Source organism: Euwallacea fornicatus, chromosome 2 (genome assembly GCF_040115645.1).
Source record: "Euwallacea fornicatus isolate EFF26 chromosome 2, ASM4011564v1, whole genome shotgun sequence".
Taxonomy (NCBI): domain Eukaryota; kingdom Metazoa; phylum Arthropoda; class Insecta; order Coleoptera; family Curculionidae; genus Euwallacea; species Euwallacea fornicatus.
In genome coordinates, this window is record NC_089542.1 from 4,479,545 (window position 1) to 4,506,997 (window position 27,453).

Sequence of the window (27,453 nt, forward strand, 5' to 3'; positions counted from 1 at the left end):
CAATGTCTGGGTCGTACCCTCCTCGAAGTATTATCCTGAAAACCAAAGATACTTTCCAGCATTGAAAAGTTTGGGTATTTCAATGGGATAATACCAAAAGCAAAACTGCGTAAATCAAGGTACCACTTTTTTTAGATAGTTGAGGATGGTTTTCTAATAACTACTACTAAAAATTACTACGATATTTCTCTGTCATTACACACAGACAATGTTTAAGTTTAATTAACAATCTGACCAGGCTTAATTCTTGCTTGGTACCACCATGTATTTTACCGATCGACGTATACATTTTTTTATAGGTTCTCAGGGTGGTACTCACAGATTCACCAAAGAGTACATAAATATTGCACATGCTTTAGAAGCCCAAGAAAAAAAAATCTGACCATATGGTAATACTTAGACCACTGCTTTTTACTGAACCCGGATTCCAACGCGCAGTCGTCTTTATTGAAGAACCACTTTTTTGTTCAGTTTCCTAACGTGGTACCCCCAGATACACCAAAGGGCTTTTTAGTTTAACACGTTGTTTAGAAGCGAAGAATTTTTGCATTAAGTTAATTTTCTTACCAAGTTTCAGTTTTGCGATTATCATCCCCTATTGCGCTCTGGCACTAACGCGTAGGTGTACTAATCCAAGAACCATTTTTTCTCAAGTTGCTTATGATGGTATCCTCAGATTCACCAAGAAGAATTCGAACATTCCTTGTGTGTGAGCAACAAGGAATTGTTAATGCGTTTTGGTTTCCAACGTCAGCTTTAATGCCCTGGTATTATATGGTGGTAGCATAAATATTAGTTCCTTATTTTTATCTTGAAAGCTGTACCAGTCGAAAGACCAATTTTGTATAATACATACCTCAAGGTAGTACCTACGTATATAGTAATATTTTAAACTTACACGAATTGAACTAGTGGTACTATCGCCCTCTAGCGCTTACTCGTTGAGCCAAATATTAGGAAAACATGTTATGAAAGGTTCCCTTTTTAAAAGTTGACGTATATTTAACACTAGCGCTATCCGTGGGTAGCGCAATAGTACCGATAGAGGCGCTACTGCGAATTGTGGCGAATGTCTGAATTTACTTTTTAATATGCTTACAGTTTACATTCATAGATGGCAATGTGGATGGTCCGCACTTGAACAGGCCGGGAAGTGCTTGTTTTAAATGTGATCATTTTAGATGAGGACGAATGAGGTATATTAAATTATTTCATTCGTAAAAAATAAATTTACACAAACTGTTCTCTATGTTTACGACGGATTGTCCATTTTTTCTTTTATTAAAATGTAGAAATGCAAACTAACGTATTTACTTCTACTGAACGACACCTCTGTATATCTTGACTATTTTCAGCTTTTGCGTTTCCTTTTTAGTTCCACGGATATATCCCAGTCCCAAATGGGGTTTCGGACTGTACCATTTGGCAGTGGTGCTAGTAGTAGCCTGCGTTCTACAGTGCTTCATGCCTAGATGGCTCTGTCACTATGCCTGTTAGCAGGTACAGTAAAACATCATTGTGCAGGGGACATGCTACATACGACTGAAACACATTTGGAAAATTCAGTCTTTATTACAGAAAACTACACGTTAAAAAAATCTAGATACAAAATTGAATTTTTTACAAAAATTTCAATTTCATTTCTTGCCAAACAAAAAAATCAAAAATATAACGTAAGTCGTAAACGAACAGTAAGACCTAATTAAGGCAACCAAGCATACGCCTGAACTGTATGATTTTGGTTTTTGGTTTTTGGTCGACTAGCATAGCAACACTCTAATAAGTGCCTATAAACATTATAAATACTAAAATCTAAAATAATAAAATACAAAAATTTCGCGTGTGGTCTCCTCAAAAGGCACTCATTTTCTCTTCATTGTTCCTCTATTCGTGGCAGTTGAAATCATCTACTGCAGGTTCTTCTTCAGCCTCATACTCGTCATCTGCTGTTGCCTCTTGGTACTGCTGGTACTCCGAGACTAGATCATTCATGTTGGACTCAGCCTCAGTAAACTCCATCTCATCCATGCCCTCGCCAGTGTACCAATGGAGAAAGGCCTTCCTTCTGAACATGGCGGCAAATTGCTCAGAAATCCTTTTGAATAATTCCTGGATCGCAGTGGTGTTCCCGATGAAAGTGGAAGACATCTTTAACCCTACAGGAGGAATATCACACACTGCGGTTTTGACGTTATTGGGAATCCATTCCACAAAGTAGCTACTGTTCTTGTTTTGGACTGCCAGCATTTGCTCGTCCACCTCCTTCATGGACATTCGACCTGGACATTACCAACAAAATTTAATTATGAAGTTTCTTAGAGGGGGTGCTTCTCCTACCTCGGAAAACTGCAGCCACAGTGAGGTACCTGCCATGCCGAGGGTCGCAGGCAGCCATCATATTCTTTGCGTCAAACATCTGCTGCGTCAACTCTGGTACCGTCAATGCACGGTACTGCTGACTGCCCCTTGAAGTTAAGGGGGCGAAGCCCGGCATGAAGAAGTGCAATCGAGGGAATGGTACCATGTTCACAGCCAACTTGCGCAAATCTGCGTTCAACTGACCAGGGAACCTATGAGCGGAATAAATTAATCTTTATAGTTACTCTATGATAGCAACACGGACCTAAGGCATGTAGTCACTCCCGACATAGTCAACGACACCAAATGGTTCAAGTCGCTGTAGCTGGGATTGGGTACCTTGAGGGTTCTAAAGCAAATGTCATAAAGAGCTTCATTGTCGATGCAATAGGTTTCATCAGTGTTCTCCACAAGTTGATGCACGGACAGGGTGGCATTGTAAGGTTCCACCACTGTGTCCGACACCTTAGGGCTCGGCATCACAGAGTAGGTATTCATGATCCTGTCAGGGTATTCTTCTCTTATTTTGGAGATAAGTAGGGTACCCATTCCGGAACCAGTACCACCACCTAAAGAGTGCGTAAGCTGGAACCCTGCAAATATTTTAATTAAATCAAAGTAGCTGGGTTTCAGTGACGAGTTTTACCTTGTAAGCAATCGCAATTCTCGGCTTCTTTTCTCACCACATCGAGGACTGCGTCCACTAACTCGGCACCCTCTGTATAATGCCCTTTAGCCCAGTTGTTGCCGGCTCCGGATTGGCCGAAAACGAAATTGTCAGGTCTGAAAAGCTTTCCGTATCTGCCAGAACGCACTGCATCCATTGTGCCGGGTTCCAGATCCAGGAGAATGGCTCTGGGAACGTATTTGCCTCCATTTGTACTTGATGCAACTGAAATTTTTATTTTGCAATTAGTTTTCTTTAAAAAATTACGAAAAATCAACTTTAATTTTCCTGCTCAGGACAAGCTCAGTGCTGCCCCAAACTGGGGAGTTAGAGTAGATTTAACTTTACATAAAGTTGGCCAAACTAACAACTCTAGTTCACCTTTCTTAACAAGCCATAATTAGTCATTAAGAGCCCCCACTTAAGATGCTTTAAGTTTAAGTAAATCCTACGTCAATTCTCGAATACGCACATGTTGATAAAGAGGAATTATCTAGAATTTAAATGAAAGGTGATTCACCGTGTTAACCCGACTTGGCATCCGGTGATTTCAATTTGGAAACGAAACAACAACAATTTTTATGGTCAGTGGCATGTTAAGGAGGTCGCACGATGACCACCACCACTAATTTGGTCAAAATTATTACCGTTATCAAGCTTGAAAATTGCACTTAAAAAACCTCAGATCGAGGACGTTACAAGTCTTTAAAGTAAGCACTCACAAGATGGCGTAGCAGAACCAAACGCCACCTCTGGAGCAATGACAAAAACTAATGTATGTGCAGATGCCATCTTGGAATAATGACAGTAAGTATCCGGGACGGTACCGACGCCATCTTAAAATAGTTGTCAGAAGAGGCATGTACAGACGCCATATTAGGAGAGATGAATGCCATAAAACATAAGTGAGGGCCTTAAATGCGTCTTTCAGCCATATTTGTTGTTTTACTAGGCATTTTGGAAGTATTAAAATCCCACTACCATGTGCATACTACAGGCAGATTAATCGGCCATTAGAGAAGGCCACTTAAGGAGTAATGACAGGACAAAAGAGGCCTTATAAAAATAGACGGCTTAAATTTAGAACTCGATACTAAATAAAGCAGATGCCTTCGGAGAAATATGACACCGGACATACTATGGGGTGTTTATGGTCAAAATCGAGGCATACCCTGTAAAAATTCAATGTCTCTTACATTATTATTTAAAACATTTCTTATTTATTAAACCAAGCGCCAAACATGTGTTAAAACCACATGAATGTCGCCAAATTCTGCACTGAATCAGTAGAGCTATAAATAAGAGTTGTGGTTGAAATAAATGTCGGTTTATGGTATTGCGGTTTGCAAACAACGCAAAAAGCGTGGAAATGCGATTTTACTGTTTCTGGAAATAAAGGGTAATTTTTGATTAAGTGGAATCCGCCCGAGAACTGTTGTTGCAAGTATGCAGGGAGGCGTGATGTCAGGAAAAAGTCTTGCTCTATTTTTGCGGTTAATTGGAGTGATCTCAGAATCTCAGACACTTGAGGCAGGGGCGTATCAGCTGCATAAAACTTAGGGGATGAGAATTGAATTTCCAGAAATCCCTCGGTACTACTTATATGTGAAATTTGACTGAGCCCACGATTTTGCCTTTGCAAAGGGGGGATTGGAGAAAGATAGGCCTCGCAAATCAAGCTGCATAAGTTCTGCTTTGCAAACAAGTCCTTTGAGTACGCCAATGGATAAACTTTGATGTAAATCGATTGCCGCATTTCAATCTAGTCTTAACAGTGGTGTCCTCGAGACGATTTTCCAATTCATTACCTTGAAGAAAGCAAATTACGTAAGTTAATGAGACTTGGTTTTGGGTAATGACTAGGTTTAAAAAACATTGACTACGTCCATGACTTTTTGCTAGCCCGGAGACTTAAGGTCACTATATTAAGGCAAAGAAATCGTATCTTAACTCTCCTTGAACCAGAGACGTACTGATCTCGAATTCCTAATATCTAAAATTTCTATTACAGCATACTTTAAAAAGTTCTTTTGAAATACCCGGAGGGTGCTTTTTAACAGGTATAATAGTTTAACGAAGGTTCTGTAGCTGAAAAGTTGCTCACCAGTGGCTTCGTTGTAATACACATTAATCCTCTCCAGCTGTAAGTCACTGTCTCCTGTGTAAATTCCACTGGGGTCTATGCCATGCTCCTCGGAGATAACTTCCCAAAACTGCAAGAAAAATCGTGCTAATTAAAATTTTCGGCCCATCAGACCACCCATCTTCAGGCTTAAAATAACTGAAGTTGCAATCGGGGAGGTGTCTATTTCAAGACTGCCACGCTCCGGGAGATTTCCTACTTTCCTTTCTATGTGTAATATTCACTTTTTATAATATCTGTAATAAATTCATAAGTGGGAAAATCGATAGGTCCAGTTAAACGTTCTACTAGCCCAAATCGCAAAGAAACAAGGGAAAAATTTGAGCTCAAAGAGTGAAACTTTTGAGTGCTTATGCAACCACACAAACACCTATCAATCAAATTGCACTTTTCTGGGTCAAACTTATTTCCTTGAAGCGCTTGATTGATGGAACTCTTTCCCCGGAAAACCCAATAAATTCTTTTAAGAGGGCGGAAATCAATGAAACCAAAGAAAATTTAATGCCCCTGAAAGTGATTTTGCAGTTTCTTTCAAATACTTTTATATGCTTAGAAATTTCAACGCTGAAGTATTTATAGAGACGAAGAAGGGGCTTCGTCGTCATGCTGAAAATACTCAAAATTTTGACCCCTGGATCTTCGAAATAGCACCAAGTCTATTTCCGGTAGAATACTGGAGACAGTGGGAATGAAAAAAGAGTTATTTATGGCTCTGCTGATGGCTTTAATTACACTTATCGTGTTGTTTGGAGTGAGTTATAAGTACTTGTCCGGGATAATTATGGGGTGATCTTAAAGCCCTGCTAATGTCACTCTAAAAGCGTCTGGGAAAGTGTTTAAAAAAATTGGTTGGGAAGAAAATTGTAATGTATGGTACCTCTCATTACAGGGCAATGCCAGGGAGTATGCAGGGAAGCGTGATGTGAGCAAAATACTTTGCTCTTTGTATCTGATCAACTAAGCAACGTGTTCATTAGAAATTTTGTCTATCGTAGCCCGGTGAAATTTGGTTTCAAGCCGAAGCTGACCATTTTGAATTCAAGTACAATATTTTCAAAATGTGGGAATTTCCGGTTGAACCGGAAGTAATTACCATCTTCGTTATTTTAAAGGGACCCACTAATTTTTTAATAACTTGCGGATTTTTTAATAAATTTTATGGCCAGTTTTTACCGTTTTCCTGTTTATGCCCGGAAATTTCAAAATTTTGACGGCCGCAACGCCACGGAAATCAGAATTTTACGCTAACCATTGCGAATTTTGAAGTCAGAGTCTTGGGGCTCGCACGGGGCCTAATGAGCTACGTTTTGACGTATTTCAATTTGACAAAAAGTATTCAAAAGCCCCCGAAACATGCCGCCCAAGTTGCGTGACTGCAAATCTCAATAAGGGGCTTATTTCAAATGGGATACCCTGTTTAAAATCGGTCCAGGGAACCTTAATAACATTTGTGATCCAGAATTGAATTAGGAACTCGAAAATGTTTTAAAGTACAAGGTGTGCCATTGGAAATAAGCATATTATTGAGATTTAAGTCACACAAAATTGGAGGTATCTTCAGGGGGCCGTGGAAAACTTTTCGATAAATTGAAAAGATCAAAACGTAGCTCGTTAGGTCCCCTTTGAGCACCCGAAACCCATTTCAAAATTCGCAGCGATTAAAGCACAATAACAGTTTCTGCGAGATCTTGAAGCTGTCAAAATTTTCAAATTATGCGGTAAAACTCGGATATGGTAAATTTTAGACATAAGACATGTTACATAAGTTGGTCTTGAAATTTAACGAGCAATCTGAAAATGACCACAAAATTAGAGGATTCCCCATAAAGTAACGAAGTTGGTAGTTACTTCTGGTGTAACCGGAAGTACCGCCATTTTGAAAATATTTTGCTTGAGTTCAAAATGATCGATTCCAGCTTGAAGCCACACTTCATTGCGCTACGATAAGGGAAAGTAAAAAAAAAATACTGAACGGGCTGCGTAGCTAACCCTGTATATGTCTTGTGGCCAAATGCCCTAAAATGGATGATTTACTTGTTCTCCCCTTGTTGAATGTAAAATTTTCTTGACGATAAGCCAGACTATAGTTAATATTAAACTACTAAAAAAATTAAAGGAGTACTTATTGGCGTTAGATTGTTATTCCAGAACTGGCAGTTTGTTAAAACCAACTAATAAATTTGTGAAACATTTCCTATGATCGCCTCGAAAAGGTGCCCACAACTCCTGAATTTTGTAAATGATTGAAGTTCAAGTTTTTATGGCAATGGCCCAGACTATAGCCGATGTTGGGACGTTGCGGACGTTCATTGGCGTTCGAGACTTATGTTGGAATTGGAAATTTTTAAAAAATAAGACTATAAATTTGTTCACAATTTTTTGGGATAATACTGATTAGCTGCACACAAGGCACAAATCCTGACGAAGATTTAAAAATGTTCATGTCAAGAAACCCTTCACCCCGCATAATCTTTCGCAGAAGTGTTGCGGCGCAAAAGAATAAATGTACGCCACTGGTTTTAATTTGTGTATTTAAAAACTGGAATATGTTTCTGTAAAAATGAAAAACTTGAACTTTAGCTATAAACTTGAGGATTTGAAACTTGATTTGATTTTTTTTTTATTAATGTTGTACGAAACAGTTGTGCTAGAGCATTGAACATACAGGTCAGACATTCATTACAGCCACAAATCCTGCGATTTTTTTATTAGCTATTAAATCTCGCAAAATGTCAGTGGCGTACTCAAAATAATTTCAGACGGGCTTTAATTCTCCTAATCAAATTCCTCTTCCTCTCTGGAAAACAGTGATACAAACCTATTTTTAAATCTTTCTTCCACTTCCTTCTTATCACGTAAAGGACATACGGTCAACAATCTTCTGTCAGCCGTGTCTGGGCGATTCCGATAAACCCCATATATCGTGACAAACCTGATAAACCATGCTTTATGGTTGTAATGAGTGATTAACTGCAATGGCATTGCTGCCATACTTAATGGTATCTACATTCTCCAACTCATACATCAATAATTGCTTATCATAGCGGTCTTTGACTAGTGCTACCAGCATGTCGGTGCAATAATAAAGCCATTAATCCACATAATACGAGCTTATTTATAGCGTTGTAAACGGTCCTTTAGGGATTAATCGCCCTAAAGCTTTGAGCCTCATAAGGTGCAATACTTGAGGATTTGTAGATTAAAGCAAATTGGGTTTGTTCCCTGTCACAAATCGCCTCGTGATCAGGTGATTTCGACTCAAATCACTGGGATGAAAATATTTAAAGTCGAGCTATTAAGTTGCTAAAATTAAAAATTTGTCGGTAAAAGTTATGCGAAATTGCCATTGAACAACGGTTTTTTTATCACTAATGCATGACTAATGATAAAACGATTGTCGCAATTAGTAATAATACAAATAAATAGAAGTATGATGGGTCTAGAGCATGTGTATGTATAGGACAAAATAAACAGTTTTCGCAATCCAAATCTACAAAATATACCACATACGTATAGGTATTTTATACATATTATGATATCATATCACATTTTACAACAATTTCAAGCTCAGCACTAAATCCCTGATCTCACGGCAGTTGGAAATGAGGTGTCACAGTGGGGGTCTCCGGCGAAAAATAAAAATTTAATCCCTCATTACTCCCCCACCCCCCTTGAAAAATATGAGAATTGCAAAAAGCTCCTTTGGAGTCCCGCTTTTTGAAAGAGTTGACTGCCAACTAATTTTTATGAGGGTGAAACAAGTTGAATTTAAAAGGCCTTACCTTGGCGCCGACTTGGTTCCCACATTGGCCTGCCTGTAAATGCACAATTTCCCTCATGGCTGGTTCTGGGGAGTGAAACAAAAACTTTCTACTTTGAAGGCTGGAATCGAACTGACTGTCACCGAAAATTGGAGAACCTCGCCTCGGTTGGTGATTCCTTCCTTCAGGTCCTCGGTGCCACTGGAGGGGATTCCCTTTGCGCGGCGTTGCCGCACCTTCGTTAATTCTTTTATTTTGCCTAATTTTCAGGACTCCTCGATCCAGAGAGAAGTAAATCTGCCGCGTCGGTGGCGCGGCGGCAAGTGGGGTGGATTGGAAACCAAAATAAACTCTTTTCTGGGCTTGTGATGAGCGGTTAAGTGATATAAAACAACTTGGCATGAACATGGATGCTGTATTTTCCCCGTTTTCTCAGATATTTATTTATAAATGTGTTTAGGTATGTGTACAAAAGAGACCATTAGAAGGGGGATCGTTTAGGCTGGGATAAATAAATATAAACCGAGATTCATTTGAAAGCTTTTTTTTGGATTTCTTTGTATAGCGGGAAAACATGTAGTTTTTCGCCGAATTAAAAACTTCTTTTAACTTCAAATTGTATATAATTCGATTTTTGGTCATTTTAAATCAACTTCTCTGTATATTTATAGCTCTAGTATTGCCTGAAATTACCACTACATAGAGAACAATTCTTCGAAGAAATTGCTTTATTGCATTTAGAGAGCGTTATTGGAATGTCCCATATGAAGGCGAAAACCTATTTGAATTAATTCTGAGCCATTGATAGAAGATAAGGACAATTATTTTTATGATGGAATTAAATTTGTATGGTCTAATTTAAAAGACTAATAACTGAAAATTAGAGTTATTCCTTAGGCCACTATAAGTTAAAAATTTCCTAAAATTTTGGGCGAGATAGACGACTTTTTAATTACATTTTAGAGAATTTGGGGAGTTTTCCCTATGCATCAATGATTTTTGTATATAGGGGTTTTATAATGAAAGGGGATTAAAAATATAAATTTTAACATCACGTTTCTTGATAATATAGTGGAGGGCCAATGTACTGTGGCACATTAACATAAATATTGAATTTCATGTAACTCATTAATTCTTTTATTCAGAAAATAGATTGTGTTACTGCAGTATAGAGAATGAAATCAACTTTTCACTTATCTATATAAATACCGCAAAAATTTTAACTTTCACAATCTTTCAAAAAATAATCGTCTATCTAATCTAATACCCGCTCTTATTGTTTGTTATAGATTAACTGTTATTATAGGTTATAGCTATATTTTTGTTGATTTAATTGCAATAAGTGTCATTAAATATAGTTCTAAAATTTAAATGATTTTACAAGTTTATTGACATTATGGTGAAAAAATTTTATAGTATATAATATATATTTTCAACCCAATGTAATAATTGTTTTATTTCTAGTCCTAGGAGGGGAACTTTTAATTATAGAGAATTATACGAGTTTTTCGCTTGGCTCTATAGGCGTCATATAGGGTAGTCTTAAAAATTTTGATAGGTAAAAGAAATTTGTTATCCAAAAATATATTTTTAAACGTTATCTTCTACGAATTGATTTTTGTAGGCTAAGGTTGAATTTTTTTTGTGATATTATAAGAAGATTTGTAATCAAATATTGTTTTAATACTGGACTTTAAAATTCATATCATTTTAAATTATTTCTTGATATTATGGTGAAGGAACATATCACCATTTTTAACAGTCATTTTCAACCACTCATAACTTTGTAATTTATAAGGGAAAATAACAATTTATTTTTCCAATATGTGGGAAATTGATATTGGTTATTTCGCGAAGCTTTACCAATTTTCTATTAACGCACAATACCTTTTGTATCTCAAATTAAAAAAAATATATATTCATGACGGTTTTAAAAATATTATTACACATCTTAAATGGTTCTTGATTAAAACCAGAGGTTTTTGATGAAATGACACGTTTCGGTTTTATTAATATAAATATTACTTTAAAAATAAAGTTAATATTTTAATTATATTTTTTGATAATTGGCTGAACGAAATTTGTTAGCCTTTCAACATTAATTCTGAACTAATCTTAATTCTTTTCATTTCATGTAAATTAGATTTATTTTTGAGTAATAAATGGCAAACAGAAGCTGACAGTTGTGATTTATAGCTCCTTTTTGAGAATCAATGGGGTACTAGACAAATAAAATAGAGAGATATAGGCCTTTATTTAAGTTCAATATTTAAAACGTAAAACATATGATGATACTTGTACTGGATTTAATAATACTATCTTATTAAAATCCCAGAAAATTGAGGGCCACGCTAATGATGTGAGTTTGTTTGTATCATATTTAATCCAGTTGAGGGTATGTACATTTTGAGGCATGCAATGCAATGGCGTAGATAAAAAAATATCATATTATAGTTTAGTTTCTTGATTTTTTGGTGAATAGAAACTTAAGCAATCTGTAAGTAGTGGAAAACTTGCAACCCTTGACTTACTGTATCCTACATTTACCAGTAATTAATGGACAGGTCACGTACTGGCTTAGTTCATTGCCCCTTTTCTATTCCCCTGTCATGCTTACCTGCCGGAATGAGACACTTCCCGAAATTCAAACCCTGTTTAAAAATTTGCAAAAAGGCTCGAGACGTCTTTCTAAAGAAGAGAAAAAAGCCCTTCCTAGGACCAACTTATTCCAAATTATCGTGGAATTTCATAACTCTAAAATACCGTATATTATCATTCCAAAACATTCACTTGAATTATTAAAATTACGTAATTGGGTAGAGATAATCGTTACCGCGCTTACGCTGTGCTCGGTTGAGATTTGGTTCTATCTCATCATCCGCCTTTTTGTCCACCTTTCCTTTCTACAAAGCTTCATCCTTTCTAGAAGTAAAGCTCAGATGCGCTGACAAATTAATTCTATAACAGGCATGGACGCTGATAAAAAAATTTACTGGAAAGGAGGCACTTGGAGGACCCAAGAGAACCTTTCTCTTAAGTGCGAATATGATGGTTACTATTGCAGTCGGTTCTTGTTGTATATGGCAATAAAACAAGTTAAAGCTATGTCATCTAATGCGAAAGAAAAAGCGGTTAAAGTCTCGTACGAATTGTGGTTCCAGGAATGAAATAACACACATAGGCAGGGGCGCAGCAAAAGGGCTTTAACTCTCAAAAAGTCTTGTGGAATTTCCGTGTTTATTTCTTGCAAGGCAAGTTGCATATTCCAATAGAACCACTGCATAACCGCCAGTCTTCGACGGGTACCTACAAACAAACTCCTCAAGTATCAATTGCTCGATTCAGATAATCCGCATGATGTATGGAGGTTCGATCAAGCTGCAGCCCTTCTCTAGTTAACACGTGAGTATTATCCCCACCCTCTTAATATAGGAACTAGGTATTTGTGGGTCTGGTTCATTTCAAAGTGGTACCATAACTTTAAATGGAACCAAAGCTTTAGTTGACATCAACGCAGGCCACGTGCAGACGGTCTTGTCCCGAAAGCAAAGTGCCATGGTAAAGCGAAACGACCGTGTCCGAAGTAGAGGGGTGGCATTCCACTCCATCAAGGTTCCCCCGGCCGGTACCGGCACCGCGGGCAGTACCAACGAACCCACCGATCGACGAAAGAAAGTCAGACAAAGACGGCGCTCTCTTCGATGGTCCATTTCGGACGCTGACATCTCTTCTTGGTGTGTGTAAAAGGTAACAGTTCGTCGAGCGGTACGCCCGGTACAACCAGCTACCTGTTGCGCCCGATTAAGGGCCCGAAAAAGGTTCTTAGTGAGGAATTTTTACAGTTTTACCAGTGCCAAGTGCCTCAGAATTGCCATCATTAGAGGAATATTATTTGCAGGCTTAGTGAAGATCTTTAAGGTACGTTTTGCATAACTCGTGGTACGAATAAGTGCCTCCTTTGGCATTTCAAAAACTACAAGTCTTATTGTGAAATCCAACCTAAGAACCATCAGATTACAAGAGGCTGAAACCCATAAATAATCGAACAACAAGGAGAAAGGATTAGACAATAGTTGAACAATCTCCTTCATCCTGATTTAAAGCTGGTACCACGGAGGTACCAAACGAAACCACGGATTGAAATAAGTTTGCGGTGGTTCCTAATTGCGGTTTTCGTGTCATTCGGTGAAATGATATGCGTGGAAATAATGAGTGTAATTTGACCATCTGGTACTACTCAGGATGGTACCAGGTATGTAACCAAAGCATGTCTTACTGTGCATTAATTGTCATTGCTGTAAAATTCTTTTTTTATTTGCGAGTGGATTTTTTGCAATAATTAGGGAAATTTGGTTATGCACACCCCTATCTCTGGGTACTCATAGATAATTGGGAAATATTCAATTGAGGGAAAATTCTTAACGAAATTTGAGGCCTTTGATGTATTCAAAAATAATTTGAGATTTTTTTAAATATATTTAAATCTCCACCTCTGGTTTAGAGCCATCGTCAATTAATAAAAAAAAATAAATAAGTAAACAATATATAGGGCTAGCACAATCCTTAAGATCGATCATTGGCGTAGTCGGCGTTGCTCAATGAGAGAATTTTCTAAAAATCCTTCCCAATCTATTTATTCTTTCATGCTTATCGGATGGTACCATAGACCGATCCCACTGCCTTTATACAAAAAATTACTACCATCAATATCTAGCTTTTTTCGATCATTCGGAAGAACCCAATCAGTGGTATCGCTTTCCCCAATCAATCACTTAAAGTCATCAGGTTTAGACACCAAACAAAATTTGTGGGTGCATGATGCCTCCTTAAAGGTTACGTAAAATCACATTTAGTACCACCCAAATCCGAACCTATTACGCAAGAACAAGACCTGAAAATTCATTCACCCACCCACAGTGTAATGTGGTACCGAACCGGCTTGAGTAACAAGGTCAAATAAAGGAACAATTACACCAGACATTAGTTCTGTACAAGTTTTTTTTAGTAATTTCAACACAGCCTTTATGGCGCCCAATTGAAATTTATGTATGTTGGTACTGCAGTTACTGCTGCCACACAAATTCTAATCAGACATGTTGATTAGCAGCGCCAATAAAATATGGTTCCAATTATTTATGTGTTCTTAATTATTTTCGTCGAAACAGTTATAAGTGGTACCCATGTGAGTGGTACTCGTGTCATCGGCATCTGTTTTGCGTGTGCGTATATAGCGAAAAGAATCAAACAATTATTTTGTTCCCTTTTCAGATTAGCTGTAAACTTGACGGTTTCAGAAGCGGTGGTACCGTTTAGTACTTCGTAAATGTGCAGTTTTCAATATACGTAATACGAAAATAGATTTTATTTTTGCCTAGAAAAGAATCTGGAAACCAGTTTGTTGTGCAAATTGTAGGGTGAAAAATTGATTTTGAAGTAGTGTTTAAATAGTACCACTGAAATTATTAGAGATGTCTTTGATGAAATATTAAAATTTGTTTAATATTTAATTACAGGCACTTAGTACTACTAAAGGGAGTGAGATACTACAATACCAACATAGATAATTAGGGTGAAAGTTTCCATATACGGAAGTACTCGCGAGGCTTTCAAACGGGGGCGCTACTACCAACTATCTTTTACCTTGCATTGGCATTTCTATAGGCCTGAACCTTGAATAAATCACCAGGTAAAGATGATTTTCTCAGTTCTCATACAAATCGCGAACACAAAAATCCCAAAATTTTTGTTCTCAAAGTTCGCTCATGCATGTTTTGCCTAAGGAACCCAAAACCCCATTACACAAAGCCATGTATTATTACTATGTTTGTCGCATCCCGCAGGGCGCACTGAACCCGCAATTTGCCACCAAAACTCAAAGGAATCTCCGAGCAGGTAGCCTTGTATGGTGCGCAAATAATGGGTGCTCTTTTGTCAATAAAGAACCATTTTCACGCCGTTTGTTCCGTCATCTTTTGTTCGTGTTTCTTTCATTTTGTGGCGTTCAAAATTCCTGTGAACTGTGAGTGTTCTGTACGATTAAAACAGATTAACGAATGACGTTCTCACGGATCGTTTTAGCAAAGTGAAATGAAAGAGCCGTGATAAACGAATACCTCATGTAGCGCAGGATGTGGCCGGATGGCGCAGGATCAGTTTAAAATGCATTGAATGCGTTGTTAATGAATTATGAATGAGAAAAGAAAATGTAAAATGGGAAGGGTTATATGGTGCTTTCCTCGTAAGGTTGCCATGCAGTCCTTGGGGTGCTCCCGCCTAAACGATTTTTTTTTCCAAATCACAAAATTAAACACGGAAAGTTTTTATTGCCCCCACCAAAAGCTCCTGTGGTAGTACTCCTTCCTCAATGAAAGTACGCAGTTTATTTTTTTGAGTTAATAAAAAACCAATTGCCTCCTGTGAGGATTGAACTCACGACCCCTGGTTTACGAGACCAGTGCTCTACCACTGAGCTAAAGAGGCCGATGATGAGGGCCGATCCATGGGTCAAACTGTTGGTACCCGGCCTTGATTCCGCGCTCAGACCGGACGTATTTCAAGCTCGGTTAGGCGCAACTCGTTTTTTACAAGAAACATTCACACTTGCTAATTTTCCTTTCAGATGTAATGTAGTGCTCACAGTGTCCATCAGGCATGACGTCACACCCTCAAGAACCAGGTGGAACCATCATGGAACACCACTACCAATCAAGCGAGGCCAGCGACCATGGACTTCTCACTCATGCTCATTGCACATGCTGCAGGGAGGTGAGTTGTAGTTCATCAAGTGTCCTCTCAGAAATTTCTCGAAATTTCCTTGGCATTTACCGTGAGAACTTCTCACAACTTATTTCCCATAATTTCATTTTCTCAGTGCGCAACTGAGCGATCTGAAACCCCAAAGACTGACCACATCTACCCCCCCTGCCTGGCCAAATCTTCCCCCCACCACCTCCCTCATCACGTAGGGGGTTTGAGTCACACCCACTTGCAGCCCTCTCACGTCCACCTGAACCACCATCACGTGGCCGCGCCTCCAAAGACTGAAACTGGTGCCAACAAGATGTGTGGGAGCTGCAGCTGTCATATCAAGGTATCTTTCGTCCTTGTGGTTCCCGGGGAGGTTTAATGGTTGCCTTTGCAGGTTGATAATGAGAGTGGAGATAGGGCGAATTTGGAGCAAAGCGCGCAGGCGCGAAAGCTCGAGGAAGACCGGATTGAGGTGTCCCCTTTACCCCCGGCATTGCCCCCTAGGCCGCCCCCTAGGCCCCGGTATGAGGGCGCGGGGAGTTTGGGTTCCAGATACCGAAGTAGGGCTAGTAAGTTTTTTTTTAATTATTTGCGATTAGGGTAAAAACATCAGGGGTGGGCAAAAAACATTTTCTCTACATTGCAACTTTACTGGTACCACTAGGTAGTGGTACTATGTGCTCGGTACCACCTATGGTGCCATCACTTAAAATCAACAAATAGCTTTACTGAGAAGTCTAATGATTGGTATTATAACGTGGACTTTAAATCTAAGTCTTAATGAGCCGAACCGAAGAACATCTTCCGTTAGTTCTTCACGGCTCTTCACCTGTTTACAGCACAAAAAGATTATTCTAGGGAGCCTTCGTCGGATATTTGTAATTATCTGAAGATTTTGATTGGTTACTATAATCATAGAATGTGAAGACTTTAGGTAGTACCTTGAACAAATGAGATTTACTAGTTGTGCATTATTATTTTTTCGGGTAGGATCGCACTTTCAGGAACTTATCGGTTATCGATGTGCAGAAGAATCGCCTGACCAGCTCAACTCTATAAAAAATCGTAGATTTTCTAAGCTAAAACTGTCCTGATTCATTTTGAGTTGAACTGTCGATACATATGAGTGGACCCTACTTATCGAGAAACGCGGAAAATGTGCTTGGAGAGCACATATTTTGCGTGCATCATGCACATGTGAAGAACGAAAAACAGCTTCTTGAAGATGCTTTATCGACTTGTGCAAGAAGCGCCATATTGTGTTCTCAAAGAGAAAAACAAAAATTGCCTTTTTAAGGGGATTTGCTCTAATGGCTTTCTCAAGAGGCGATGGAAAATCTGACCGCTACTAAAAGTTGTGAATCGACACAGGGCAGCATTTCTAACTGTGGCTTGTTATATTTATGGTCCCGGTTACAAGGAGAAAATATATTTAATCGATATCTGCAAAAATCGATACCCTGCCCCATCTCTACAAAGTTTTTTGAAATAATTTTTTTTCATTTTCAGCGTTCACAAATAGACATATTTTACATAATTGAACTGTCAACATCGATACGCGAAAAGAGCCCTAATAAATAGAGAACAGTCCACTCTATCAATGAAGGCAAATTCGAGATGCTCCGTGTATAAAAAAAAATAGAACTTAACGTCTTCTGAGGCGTCTCGTGTAATGTATCATCTAATCTTGGCAAAATTATTTTATCATGGTAATTAGCAAAAGGAAATTCCATTAATTTTAATATTAATTAGCTCAACTTTAACTATTTCCGCTCTAAACAGAAACGATAAGCTGTTTAATGAGGTGACAACATGCAATGGGAAACAGTTCTAATTAAATTAAAATGTTAACGATATTTGGGTTGAAGCATGCCCTCGAGTATTGCAAATCTATCGAAAAAGGGCTCATTTCAGCCCTATCAAATGCGAGAAGTAAATAGAATTCTTTTCAGAAATAACCACATTATGAGTTATAGTCAGAGCTACAATTAAACCTGCAAAATGAATATCAAATCCCTTAGCGGCTGTTAAGGATTCAGTACTACCATGTATTGTTAGCTTCAATCCCTTATTGAGGACAACTACAATTGTCTTTGCCTGCACTAAAGACACAAAATCTCCCCTCTTAATAGGGGTTGCAAATTCCTTAACCTTTATGCACATGTAGCGGAGCTTTAAACTTATATCTCTCCCTTTCTAGCGCATGCACAGAATGTTTGGAGGTTATAAGGGTGGTTTGCAGGCTGAAAGAGACGGGGGGTGAAAATATTGACTACTAAAATGAAAAGTTGTCTTGCGTCGCTATAGATACTAGCCCTAAAATAAGGACCGGATTACGCAGTTTCTTTATTTGGAAAATTACCGGGTTTGGTTATCACGCCTTAGGTCTATCCGGTCCTGTAGGCGCCTCCTCCCCTCGAACAATCAAAATTCAGACATCACATTCGCAGCATCAGGAAAAGCACTTTGCGCGCTCGTTTTTTCTTCAGTCCCGTCCACTCTGTCCATGTTTTTCCATGGATTTTCCATGTCCATGCCAATCCATAATCTCCATGGCGCGGTGGAGGAGACGGCGGAGGGTGCCAACCTCAGTTTTGTTATTATAGATAGTGTTGTTAGTGGTCCGAGGATCGATTGAAATGAAAAGTTTCGGTTTTTCCATCATTTTCCGTTAGATATTAGGCGCTAATAGTGGGTTCAATAGTGCGCCAATTAACGGAAAAAACAGTGGTGCCAGTGAAAATGCACGGGTACCCGGTTATGCAGGTGGTGCAGTACCACATCCCACCTGCTATGATGCCGCCTCATTGCACGTCGCACTTGCCACATACAGGTACTAAGTGAGCCTTCTTTGTCTAATTGGTTGATTACAGCAGTGTCGGAGCATTCGGGCATTTTTGCCGAGGGAGCTTTCATGACTAAAATAGTTTGTATGAATTTGTGCCCCTCTGGATTTTGATTACAATAAATAAATACAGGGGCAAGTCACCTACAAAAAGGAAAAGTTTGGGTGAGGTGAACGAAAGAATTTAATAAAATACATTTCGTCGTTTTTGGGGTCGGCAAGAAGTGGCGTACGGGGCCAAGTTGCGAAAAATTGTAATCCGGATTATTATTGGAAAAATCGAGGAATTCAGAATCAAGACATTAGGCAAGCTGAAACCTTCGATTGTCTCAAATTATTAATTAAGATGGCGCGAAGACAGGGGCGTGCCGGGGAAAGGTATTAAATTTGCAGCACCTTGAAAAATTGATTTTGTAGAAATCAAGAAATTAAAGTTTTTATTTTTTTTTATTAAGGAATATCAACACAAATGAAGTAAAAATAAATGTTTCATGCAAGAAGCGAGATTTGTCGTCTTTATAAAAAGCCAGAGGCGTGCGAAAGCAGAAAATTATAAGGTGGCTGAGGTTTTAAAGCAGATATTATTTCACTAACCAAGAAATTGCGGGATTCAAAAAATGAGCTAGATAAGCTAAAAGTCTCCTTATGACATCACAAATGCTTACTTAAACAGTGAACCAGGGGCGGGCGAGGTCAAAATATAATGTTAACACAACGTTGTAAAATCATAATAGTTTTTGTGGGTTAATACAACATTTTTAGCGCTTGCTGTTTTGTAACAATTTTTCTTTTACATGTATCCTTTTAAGGATAGTAAAAAGAAACCTTTTTCAGCTCCCCCACCCTCAGGGGGTGTCCGAAAGTACGTGTTCTGGTGCTGTGCATGCGGAGGCCTGGCTACCATTTTGGGGGCTCTTTTCTTGGCAGTCTACTTTCTCCTTAGGACCTACACCTCCACTTTAGGGTATTTCGAAACCATCCCTACATTCGTCCCAGCTACAATGGTAACAACCCTTAAAACTCGCTTAAAAAAACTAAACAAAATAAAAATTTCAGCTTATTCTTACCGGTCTTTGCGTGATGAGTTTGGCCAGAAGGAAGAACCGTTATAGTTATTTGGTAAGCAGTTTTTTGTTCCCTCTTTGGTTCTTCCTAGATTCCAGGGTTCTCCTTAGATCTCCTAATGCACTCTTTTTGTTTTAAGTTATTTTTGAGTTTGTCCAAACATTAATGGAAACATCACCAAAGAACGTATTGCAGATCAAAGTCTGCGGCCTTTGCTGCCTGGTTTGTGCCTTAACCTGCGTCCTAGTCACTATCACCACCACGGTGATCCACATGAATCGTCTTCAAACCTTGAGGGAGTGCGTTTACACCCAAAAAACCAGAACCTGCACTTGCTACTCTGTCTTACTGGAAGCGCAGTCCAGCAATGACGACGGTAGTACCTTAAAAAAACCTCTAACTCCTTCGCCTCACTTTTACCCATTCTAGGAATGAGGTACGTCTTCGACTCCACCCCTGACTGTGAGGTTATACACGGAGCCCTTTATTCCTGCCTTAGAGCCATGTTTGGACTCTCCGTAAGCGGAATTTTAGTGTGCATCTTCTCCTGCATGTTGGTCTATCAATTGCTCAGGTTTGTTTAATATGATCAAGTTTAAACTGGTTCTAAAGCATATCATTTAGTCACGAGAAGAAGAAAATGTATTGGGAGCAACTAGAACTGCGCTGCAGGAGTTTCTATCAGCAGCAACCAGCTCCTGCAAGCACTCAAGGTTCAATGCGAGGCCCTCCAGTACCATCTACCACATATTGTAGCTGCTGTGAAGAGTGCAGGTACTCTTCAGCATCAATAGGGCCTCAAGTTTACCCGTGGGATCCTACGGAACGGTTCTGGACCCCAGGAAGGGTGGGCAACTTCTATTCCCCCAATCCTGAAGATTCCCCGCCAGTTAATCCCAATGCGAATAGGGGGTGGAGTTGGAGGAGGTTGCCTTGGACTCGGAATGCTTCTGAGCAACCCCCAAGGTTTGTTATACAGATAAAGAATAGTTTTGAGATGGTTTTAATGGAGTTTAAAAAATTTTTTAGGGAAAATTCGCTCACTTATCAGACAGCGGCAATCAGCAGTGCTGACAGTCAATACGGGTTCAGCAACCGCTCAGCTGAGGCCATGCAAAGCGATCAGAACTCCGGGTCTTATAGTATGTTAGACAGCAGCAGGCCCCCAATTGGGGGGGTTTACGTCTGGGGGCCCCCTCCCCCTTATTCTGACCCCAACTCCCCTGCTAGAAGGTACTTGCATCAGTCTCCATCAAGGTACTCATCACTCTTTATCTAGAGAAAAGCTTTCGAATGGTAGTCTTTTATAGATACCACCACATTCATCATCACCCTCACGGGCACGAGTCCCATTGCCAGATGAACGAAACCTTCAGGAACTCCCGTAGGAACACTATGAGACCCAAGGACAACTACGAGAATACCACGGAGCCCGAGATCCACCACCCAAATAACGAAAACAGTGAAAGCACGGACACTTCTAGTTGCACCAATCACACCAACCACACCTTACCCTCAAGAAAAGCCAAGAAGCGCAATTCTGACAATATGGCCTCAGTTAAATCCGCAGCTGCGCAGCAAATTAACCACAGAACAAACGTCCAGAATGTGTTTGCGCAGCAACAGCAACAGGAAGAGACCCCCATAGAAAACGACTACCATGAGCCTCAGGTACAGGAACCCAACGCGAAGGCTCCTGCGGAGCAGTGCAGGTTTCTTCCGAGGCTGCAGGGGGTGGAAAATGCCGCTTTCCAGAAGCAAGAAAACAGTCCCCAAAAACCGGAAAGTGCAGAGTCTGAGGTGTACTTTGCGGATGTGAGTAGCTGCTGCAACATTTCTGTGAGGAATGATGGACATGATTCCTCGTTGTACGACGAGGCTTTGGAAGGTAATCAAAATGGAAGGCTAATGTCTCTGCAGAAGCCTGTGGTGGAAGTGAATAAGGAGGAAGGGGAGGAGCTTCAGAAGGAGGACTATTTGGCGCAGAGGATGGCGAACAGGCAGATGTCCACTAGAAGTAGATTACCTTTTCCTCTACCTGGCAACGATGAGATTGGGGAGTTCACTACTGACCAATGTCTGCAGTTGTTGCCGAAGGATTTATCCCAGAATAGCCTTTGCAGCAGTCTGCAGACCCCTATGACTGAAACCACAGACGACACGATCTCCCCTACAGAAGAATGTTGCAGCAACGCGTACTTTCAAGAGGAGCAAATCCCTCATAGACCCTTCCCAAGTGCTCAATTCCTGGCTCCGGATGCTCAATACGAGGTGATCCCTGAAAGTAGCAACTTGACGAACACAATTTCAGGGGTCAGCTACGATCAGAGCTACTTCAAAGGCTGCCCCAGGGGGGTACCCCCTAAAACTCTGAATCTCAACCAGACCAACAGAAAGAATATCGGGACTAATATTAGTGCGCTGATACAAAACCTAGGGGGGAACCCCGCAGGGCTACTTTATGGGGAAGCCAATGGTGAGGAAGAGGTTCAAGGGCAAGGATGTCATAGTGATGGCACTATAGATTCTGGTTGGCATAGCGGGTCGGAGAAGCAGGAGGGGAGGGTTTTGCAGGACGGCGGGGCATGTGAGGGGTCCAGGGGTGTCAATGTTTGAACCTTTGAACAATTGTGAAAAAATAGTCTTTCGGGGGAGAATGAGGCAGAATTGTACAGTTATTATGTATATTTGTGTAGGTATTTTAGGGCACAAAGATGACTGATCTATTTAGGTAATTTCTAGAGGATTTTAGGGAAAACAGAGAGAATGTATTTTCCTAATTTATTATTAGGTATATTTGTAGCTATGCCTAAGAGTCTTCGTTTGCAAGAAGCAAAAAAAGATAGGAATGATTGACAATATGATATCTCTGTTAGTTTTTATTATTGATTAGATGTGATGTCTCAAAACAAAATGTATTTTATATTTAAATTTGAGTAATTTATAAGAGTTAATAAGAGACCTGATGGATTTTTCATATAAATAGCTTTATTTATTGAAAGGAAAGTAGATTTTAGGGCTCCGCATTTGACTGGTTTTAACTCTTTTAGCTTTAGTTTTGATCTTGTACATTTAAGTTGCAATAAACGTTCTTCAGTTATTTCTTGCCGAGTTCCCTAGAGAAACCTAAAAATTTTCTAGCCTTTTGGTCAAAAGTTAACGCCGCAGTCAAAGGGACAAAACGCTGAGAAATGGCAAAACAGTTCATATTCTTTATAAATAAATTTTAAAAAATCCACGTAACCCCAGAAACCAGTTATACCAACGAGCTTTCCTTTCATTTGGAAAATTTCGTGAAAGTGCCCATTGCATAATTTAGAAATATGCTGTAAGGGCAAAACACTAATTCGGGAAAAATTTGTCTTCGGAAGAGGAACGTTTCAGAAATTCCTCCAGGCCTACGAAGTTAACTACGCCAAAGAAGTGCGACGTCGCGACGCATTGAGAAATTCTACCAAGAATGAAGAGAAATTTTAAATTTTACAATCTCAAAATGTTTATAGTATCCGCTACGCCACTGCATTGAACATTCTATACCTCGAAAATGATCGTTCAAAGCCTCAAAAAGTAATTCTAATAGTGATGCATTGTATAGAGTTATACCTTGCTTAGGCCTCTCCATTTAGTACGTCTTGGGGCCCAGTTCATTAATTATCAGGGTTGCAACATAGGGGTGAGTCAATAATAAATTCTTGCAAAATTAAGTTTATTTAATAAAAATAACATTTTAAAATGTTTCTACAAGTCGTTAGAAAGAGGCTACGCCAATGGACTCTACATATACTAAATATTGCAAGTCGTTTGACTAATATGAAGCCTGTATTAACAGAGTAAACAATGTATACAATGGTGAAATATGACATGGATGCGCATTCATAATTTTCAAAAGTGAAAAATTCGCACTCTACTGAACCCTGCATCCCTAAAAAAAACTCCAAAGTACATGCTCAACACTCATTGGCGTAGTGGTCCTCTCGAATACCAGACGGTTCGAGTTCACTATAATATAGAGAAAAATATTTCCTTTAATTTATTTAAAAAATATAAAAATTAAATTAAGCACATATTTGAATTACATCACTCACAACAGCTTCTTAAACTTTCTAATCGAAAATATGATAACAATAAATACATTAAGGTACCAATAGTCAGTCAAACAGTAGCATCAATCACTAATTCAAACACTTAAATTATCCCTAGAGCTATATAAAAATTAAGCAAAAAACAAATATCACAGAGTCACTAAATCTACTCTCTCCCATCCGCACGCCCCTGCTCAGCATGATGACCATTCAAAAAGCTGTTCACTCTCTGCTCATACTCGGCTTTACTCTCCTCGTGAGGCAGCCCATGAGTCTCCCCCTTAGGTAGATACTTCACCATCCTTCCCATTGCAAAGCCCTGCAAAACTTCCACTGGAATGTTGCCAATGGTACTGCCCTTCCTGATGGTGGTTATCTGTACTCGCCCTGCTCGGTCCATAATATCCTCGGGATACCTGCTGCGCATGCCATTATAAGCCACCTTGCAGGCGATCATGGACCAGATGGTGCTCAGCAAGGACAGGATGATGATGTTGATTGCGAGGCCGATGGACACGGGACAGAGGTTTGAGGAGGTGGATTGGTCGATGTGAGTGAAGGTGATGTTGGAGGTAGTCACTACCGAGATGACGAAGGCAATTGCGGAAGTGAAGCTGGAGATGCAGCAGGTGATGAAGAAAACTGTGATGTTTTGGTCGATGTACCAACGCTTCCAGGCTAAAAGACCAGCGAGAAAACCGAGAAAGTTTCCCAGACTCATGAGGAAACATGCTCCAGCAATGGCAACTGGAATATTGATGTGGTAATGCAGGTACTTGTGGTTGTGACTGTATTGCAAGTCTCTTTCCAACTTCTCCAACAACTCCTCATTGGTACTGTTGTTTTCGGAGTTGCTTTCCAAGGCTTCAGTGATGGTTATTTTGTGCACCACAAGGGAACCCAAGAGTAGGGAGAATAGGCTAAACATCAGAACCATGGTGCAGAGACCTAGAACTATGGAGGCTGAGTACCGCCTTTCTGAGGGGTACTGGTTAGAAACGTCGGGTTCTGAGCGCATTTTAATCTTAATTACTCTCTCCATGCTGAGTACTGTTAAGATCAGACCATTCTTCAAAGGAAGACACGACCTGAAAGAAGAACAAACATTATTTTGAGCTTATTTGTCGCCACCCTGTATATATAATACACAACTATGTGATGCCCCCATAGTTCTAATGGATTTTTATTTAGCACCCACTATCAGTCAATGACGCCATGTGAGGAGCTATAATTGGCGGAAGTACCAGATATGATTTTTAATTTTCTCGGTCGTACATTCTACACATACAGGGTATCTCCCATAGTTGGAACGTTCTGAAGGCATTATTTATGGGTGTACATCTCAGGGATTACTGTGGGACACAATTGGGCACCCGAAATTAGCTAACAATCGCGATTATATTCAAATTAGCGGAAAGTGGTACTCGATTCTCTATGCATGTTAATTATCGATTTACAGGTACTTGATGGTACCTACCGTTGTAAAACTTTTGCTCTTGTAATTTTTATTTTATTAATTGGGGCTTAATTGTTAATATTGTCTTAGCAGAAGTATACTAATATTACATGGAAAGAACCCATTTCATAGAAATTTTATTGTTTATTATTTGACGCACTTATTGCGATTTTTTTGGATAAATTTTCCTTTATTTGTGTTATATCTTTATTCTTCTTTTCTTCCGATATTTTATTAGAGATAACTGGCCGGATTATCTAGTAAACTGTAATAAATATTTGCTTGAGGAAAAATTGCAAGATTCACGTTTCGCGCACCAAAAATGAGGTCGAAATTATATGGTATGTCGTTAATGACTTCCTCATTAGTAAAATGAACCAATTAATTAATTATTTATAGCGCGAATTATAAGTACATACACAGGGTGCTTCATGTTGAAGTTGAACTGAACGTAAAGAAAATTGATAGAGTCGAGCTCCTATTGGTTCACTTCATTTGTGACTCACCGTGGCACATACGAGGGATGTACTAGTAAGACTGAAAAATACCAGGCTCAGCTCGGTCCAAATAGACAACTTTTCTGAGGATTTTACGAATTGAATCGATTAAGAACGCCAATGAATTTTGTATACTTAAATTGTATGGTAGCCATACTAAAAGGGGCAAATAATTATTTCATATTTCAGAAATTTCTTTCTACTTCCAGATCAAGCTATGCTAACGAGCTCTATACATTTATTGATCCAGACATTCATCTTTAAATGGTAAAATTCGCAATTCACCGCGACAAAAATTTGAGACTTGTCAAAAAATACACAACATTTGACAGGTCTAGAGTAAATAGGTTTTAATACCCAAAATATTTCAATTCGACCCCCTAGAAACTAACCGCGTCAATGAAATCTGTACTATCGAAGCATCGAACCCCCTTCTTTTAGCAGGGACATTTTCAACCCAGTACCACGCGTAGCAGGGACGTATCAGAAGGGGCAAATCTATGGAAAATTTTTTTAGGAAATTCGGCTGTTATATTTTATAATTTTTTGAAATTTGTAGGTTCTCTTAGAAATTAGCTGCATTAATGAAATTTGCATACTTCGTGCATCGGACATGTCTCTTCGAGTGGTAAACTAACACCGCAGGATGATGAACAGAGCCGTACGAGAGGGGCCTGAAAACTCTAAATTCGAAGGAAAATCTGCACATTCAAAAAGCTCTATAACGATGATTAACAAAGAAAATAATTATTAAAAAGTTAATAAAACTAAGAGTAAAATTATTTTTAAAAATTCTGAAAAGTACGGAAATTTAGATACATAATTACTCTTAAAAAAATAAATTTTATAAGAATTTTAAACCCCATAATTCGTAGCATAAATAAAAAAAAATATCTGCCTTCACGTGGTGAAACACTATGCGAAAGAAAACGGAAAATTTTATGTTTCAAGGTTTAAAACGATTCACTGCATATTAGCCTGAAGATAAGATTATTCCACTAGCTATAAAATTAGCCTTAGAAGCGGCTCAGTTATGCGAAAAAGGAACACTTAGCTTGGACAACCGTGCATTGTGCTTGGGCACGAATGGACAAAACTACCTTGCGAATCAGCAATCCAAATGCAAATTTACTTAACTTTAACCCTAACTAACAACTCACTTAGTCAGTCTAGAAGGCACATACCAAAAATAATCCAAGACCCCTTGAAAATCTTCTCGATCTTACTCCTGAAGAAAGGTACCACTTCAGGAACCAAACGGCCGCACAAACAAAGATTGCATAAGTCAGAAATGCGGAAGAGAATCTCAAGATTACCGAATAATAAAAGTACTAGTGGACTGGTACCGACGACGACCAGATGGTACCGCCTGCCCGACTGAGCTTCAAGTTCAGCAAATCCGAAGTTAGCTGCTCAGGGACTGTGTTACGTTGCCAAAGCTCTCTCCGAAGCTGAAAGCTCATTTCAGATACCCAACTGTGACGCGGTACTTGTGAAGCTGACAACACTGTTGATTTTCATGGAAGTACCTGATAGTAATTGGGGTGGCATAAACGCCTCATTTAACTAAAGGCGATATTTGAAACTGTAATTTAAGAACTGCTGACTAATACTGAGGTTGTACCATGCTGCTACAAAAACTGCGGTTTTTATTTCAACTTTTACTTTAACCGCACAACTCTGGAAGCAAAACAATTTCGCCATAAATTTGTGGTACTAATTGTGCTGAGGTCCCGGTACTTTTAGATTGTTAACCAACCAAACACTTTATTTGCTCGGGCAAATTAACTTAGGAACCTGATGAAGGTGAGTAATACACGGTTAAATTCAGT

The 27,453-nt window shown here is 39.2% G+C and overlaps 3 protein-coding genes and 1 non-coding gene across 9 annotated transcripts; 1 reads left to right on the forward strand and 3 right to left on the reverse strand.

Moving 5' to 3' along the window:
- Nucleotides 1-1,552: 1,552 nt before the first annotated feature.
- Nucleotides 1,553-9,102, reverse strand: betaTub60D (beta-Tubulin at 60D). The gene is made up of 6 exons (XM_066292721.1): nucleotides 8,951-9,102; nucleotides 5,130-5,238; nucleotides 3,005-3,250; nucleotides 2,624-2,951; nucleotides 2,338-2,570; nucleotides 1,553-2,279 (listed from the first exon to the last, which is right to left on the reverse strand). The coding sequence occupies exons 1-6, from the start codon at nucleotides 9,005-9,007 to the stop codon at nucleotides 1,885-1,887; spliced, it is 1,368 nt and encodes a 455-aa protein (XP_066148818.1). The 5' UTR covers nucleotides 9,008-9,102; the 3' UTR covers nucleotides 1,553-1,884.
- Nucleotides 9,103-12,466: 3,364 nt separating this feature from the next.
- LOC136347850 (putative uncharacterized protein DDB_G0277255) lies at nucleotides 12,467-22,686 on the forward strand. 5 transcript variants are annotated; one of them, XM_066298196.1, is made up of 11 exons: nucleotides 12,467-12,847; nucleotides 15,549-15,694; nucleotides 15,801-16,019; nucleotides 16,071-16,245; nucleotides 19,356-19,525; nucleotides 19,578-19,640; nucleotides 19,770-19,962; nucleotides 20,016-20,160; nucleotides 20,211-20,552; nucleotides 20,616-20,843; nucleotides 20,897-22,686. In XM_066298196.1, exons 2-11 carry the CDS (start codon nucleotides 15,581-15,583, stop codon nucleotides 22,200-22,202), a joined length of 2,955 nt encoding a protein of 984 aa, XP_066154293.1. In that variant the 5' UTR covers nucleotides 12,467-12,847; nucleotides 15,549-15,580; the 3' UTR covers nucleotides 22,203-22,686. The 5 variants fall into 5 exon arrangements, with proteins under 5 accessions (XP_066154293.1, XP_066154312.1, XP_066154321.1 ...); XM_066298215.1 differs by having other exon boundaries at nucleotides 12,467-12,676; XM_066298224.1 differs by having other exon boundaries at nucleotides 12,468-12,847; nucleotides 19,782-19,962.
- Nucleotides 15,338-15,409, reverse strand: TRNAT-CGU (transfer RNA threonine (anticodon CGU)). The gene has a single exon. It is a non-coding gene; the product is annotated as a tRNA-Thr (tRNA).
- A 589-nt stretch (nucleotides 22,687-23,275) lies between the features above and the next one.
- Nucleotides 23,276-27,388, reverse strand: LOC136347942 (uncharacterized). Of its 2 annotated transcripts, none has more exons than XM_066298386.1 (2): nucleotides 26,782-27,388; nucleotides 23,276-24,756 (listed from the first exon to the last, which is right to left on the reverse strand). In XM_066298386.1, the coding sequence occupies exon 2, from the start codon at nucleotides 24,708-24,710 to the stop codon at nucleotides 23,835-23,837; it is 876 nt and encodes a 291-aa protein (XP_066154483.1). In that variant the 5' UTR covers nucleotides 24,711-24,756; nucleotides 26,782-27,388; the 3' UTR covers nucleotides 23,276-23,834. The 2 variants fall into 2 exon arrangements, with proteins under 2 accessions (XP_066154483.1, XP_066154472.1); XM_066298375.1 differs by having other exon boundaries at nucleotides 26,806-27,384.
- Nucleotides 27,389-27,453: the final 65 nt, after the last annotated feature.